This window comes from Pteropus vampyrus, unplaced genomic scaffold, assembly GCF_000151845.1.
Source record: "Pteropus vampyrus isolate Shadow unplaced genomic scaffold, Pvam_2.0 Scaffold142, whole genome shotgun sequence".
NCBI classification, from domain to species: Eukaryota; Metazoa; Chordata; class Mammalia; order Chiroptera; family Pteropodidae; genus Pteropus; species Pteropus vampyrus.
In genome coordinates this window covers 2385767-2387064 of record NW_011888923.1, presented here as the reverse complement: position 1 = coordinate 2387064, position 1298 = coordinate 2385767, and the positions used below count along the sequence as shown (strand labels likewise).

Here is a 1298-nt window from a genome sequence, read left to right as displayed (position 1 = left end):
CCTGCCACTCTGTGGCAGAGACTGCAGGGGGCAGCCCCCCACCCCAGCCCTCACCTGCTCAGTGAGACCAGCTCCCCAGGTTACCCGAACACGTGACCTCCCAAAGAGCATTTCCCAGGCCCCTTGGAGATGGCTGCGGCCACGCGACAAGGTTCTAGCCAGGGTCCCCATCCTAACCCCTGGAGCCTGTGCCTATGTGACCCGACGTGGGAAATGGGACTTCACAGACTGGATGGCGTTACGGGACTTGAGAGGGAGCATTTAACCCGGATTTCCCAGGCGGGACCAGAATCAGGAGGAGATGTGACAACAGAAGCAGAGGCCACTGTCTCGTCTCGTCTCCTGCCACCCCATCAGGCCTGAGTAGGTTCTAGAGGCCACGGGCCACCTGACTGCCCCTCAGCCACTCTGTCCTCAAGGGAAAACCAGGCTTATGCTGCAGACAGAAAACCCCCAACAATGACGAAACAGCAAAAACACTCAAGCAAACATCCAAGAGAAAACACGTGTAAGTTTAGTGTTTCAGATGTAACCTTTTAAAAAGATAGGAAATCATACCAGTATAAAACACTGCACAGCAAATGGTGTTTGTACAAAATCCAGTAAGAAAACATAATTTTATCATTTAAGATGATTCATAAAAATCACTTTGCTAAAAGCAAATCGAACGTTCCAGACAGTGAGTCTCTCTCTCATGTGCAACAGAGAGTGACGAGCCCCACACGGCCTGAGGACAAGGACACGGGGCGGCAGCTCAGCAGGACTTGAGCTCCGCGGCAGGTCAGTCGGCCGGGGACAAGGCGCTCCCTCCTGGCGGCGGCCCCCTGAGCAGCCGCGGGAAGGCAGTGCCCGCGAGGCCACCGCTTCACTGGTACACGACCCTCACGCAAAACGTCTCCTCGTTCTTGTCTTCGTGGTCGTTGATGTACACCAGCACCTCCTCGTCCCCTGGCCGCTGGCGGGGCGCGAACCGCAGGCCGATGGTGTAGGTCTCTCCGCCGCCCACCTGGGAACGAGCAGCACAATCCCAGCACCTGCCCGGCCGCTTCCGCGCAGGTGCACGTGTTCACGGGGGGAGCGGCCAGCCTCCCGGGACCTTCTGAAGTCCCCGGCGTAAGAGCAAACTGCTCCGTGGCACTGCGCTGCCCACCGCCCCACCCCGCCCTGCAGGCTCCCGGAAGAGGCGGAGCCTGAGGGTCCCGGGCCCCACCTGGAAGGTGTCCTCTTTGAACTGCAGCAGGTCGGGGTGGTCGCTGTGCAGGTGGTAGGTCCTCCGGGTAGGGTAGGGGTTGGTGTAG

The 1298-nt window shown here is 59.2% G+C and overlaps 1 protein-coding gene and 1 long non-coding RNA gene across 2 annotated transcripts in view; both read right to left on the bottom strand.

Moving 5' to 3' along the window:
* NPHP4 (nephrocystin 4) overlaps positions 1-1298 on the bottom strand; it is a 183633-nt gene that overhangs the window by 74811 nt on the left and 107524 nt on the right. Inside the window, exons 29-30 of the mRNA XM_023535625.1 lie at positions 1211-1271; positions 870-1006 (exon numbers count right to left, since the gene is read on the bottom strand). Coding sequence (XP_023391393.1) covers positions 870-1006; positions 1211-1271 — 198 coding nt within the window. The remainder of the gene's footprint in view (positions 1-869; positions 1007-1210; positions 1272-1298) is intronic.
* LOC105297677 lies at positions 493-1298 on the bottom strand. The gene is made up of 2 exons (XR_896372.1): positions 1211-1298; positions 493-1006 (listed from the first exon to the last, which is right to left on the bottom strand). It is a non-coding gene; the product is annotated as an uncharacterized LOC105297677 (long non-coding RNA).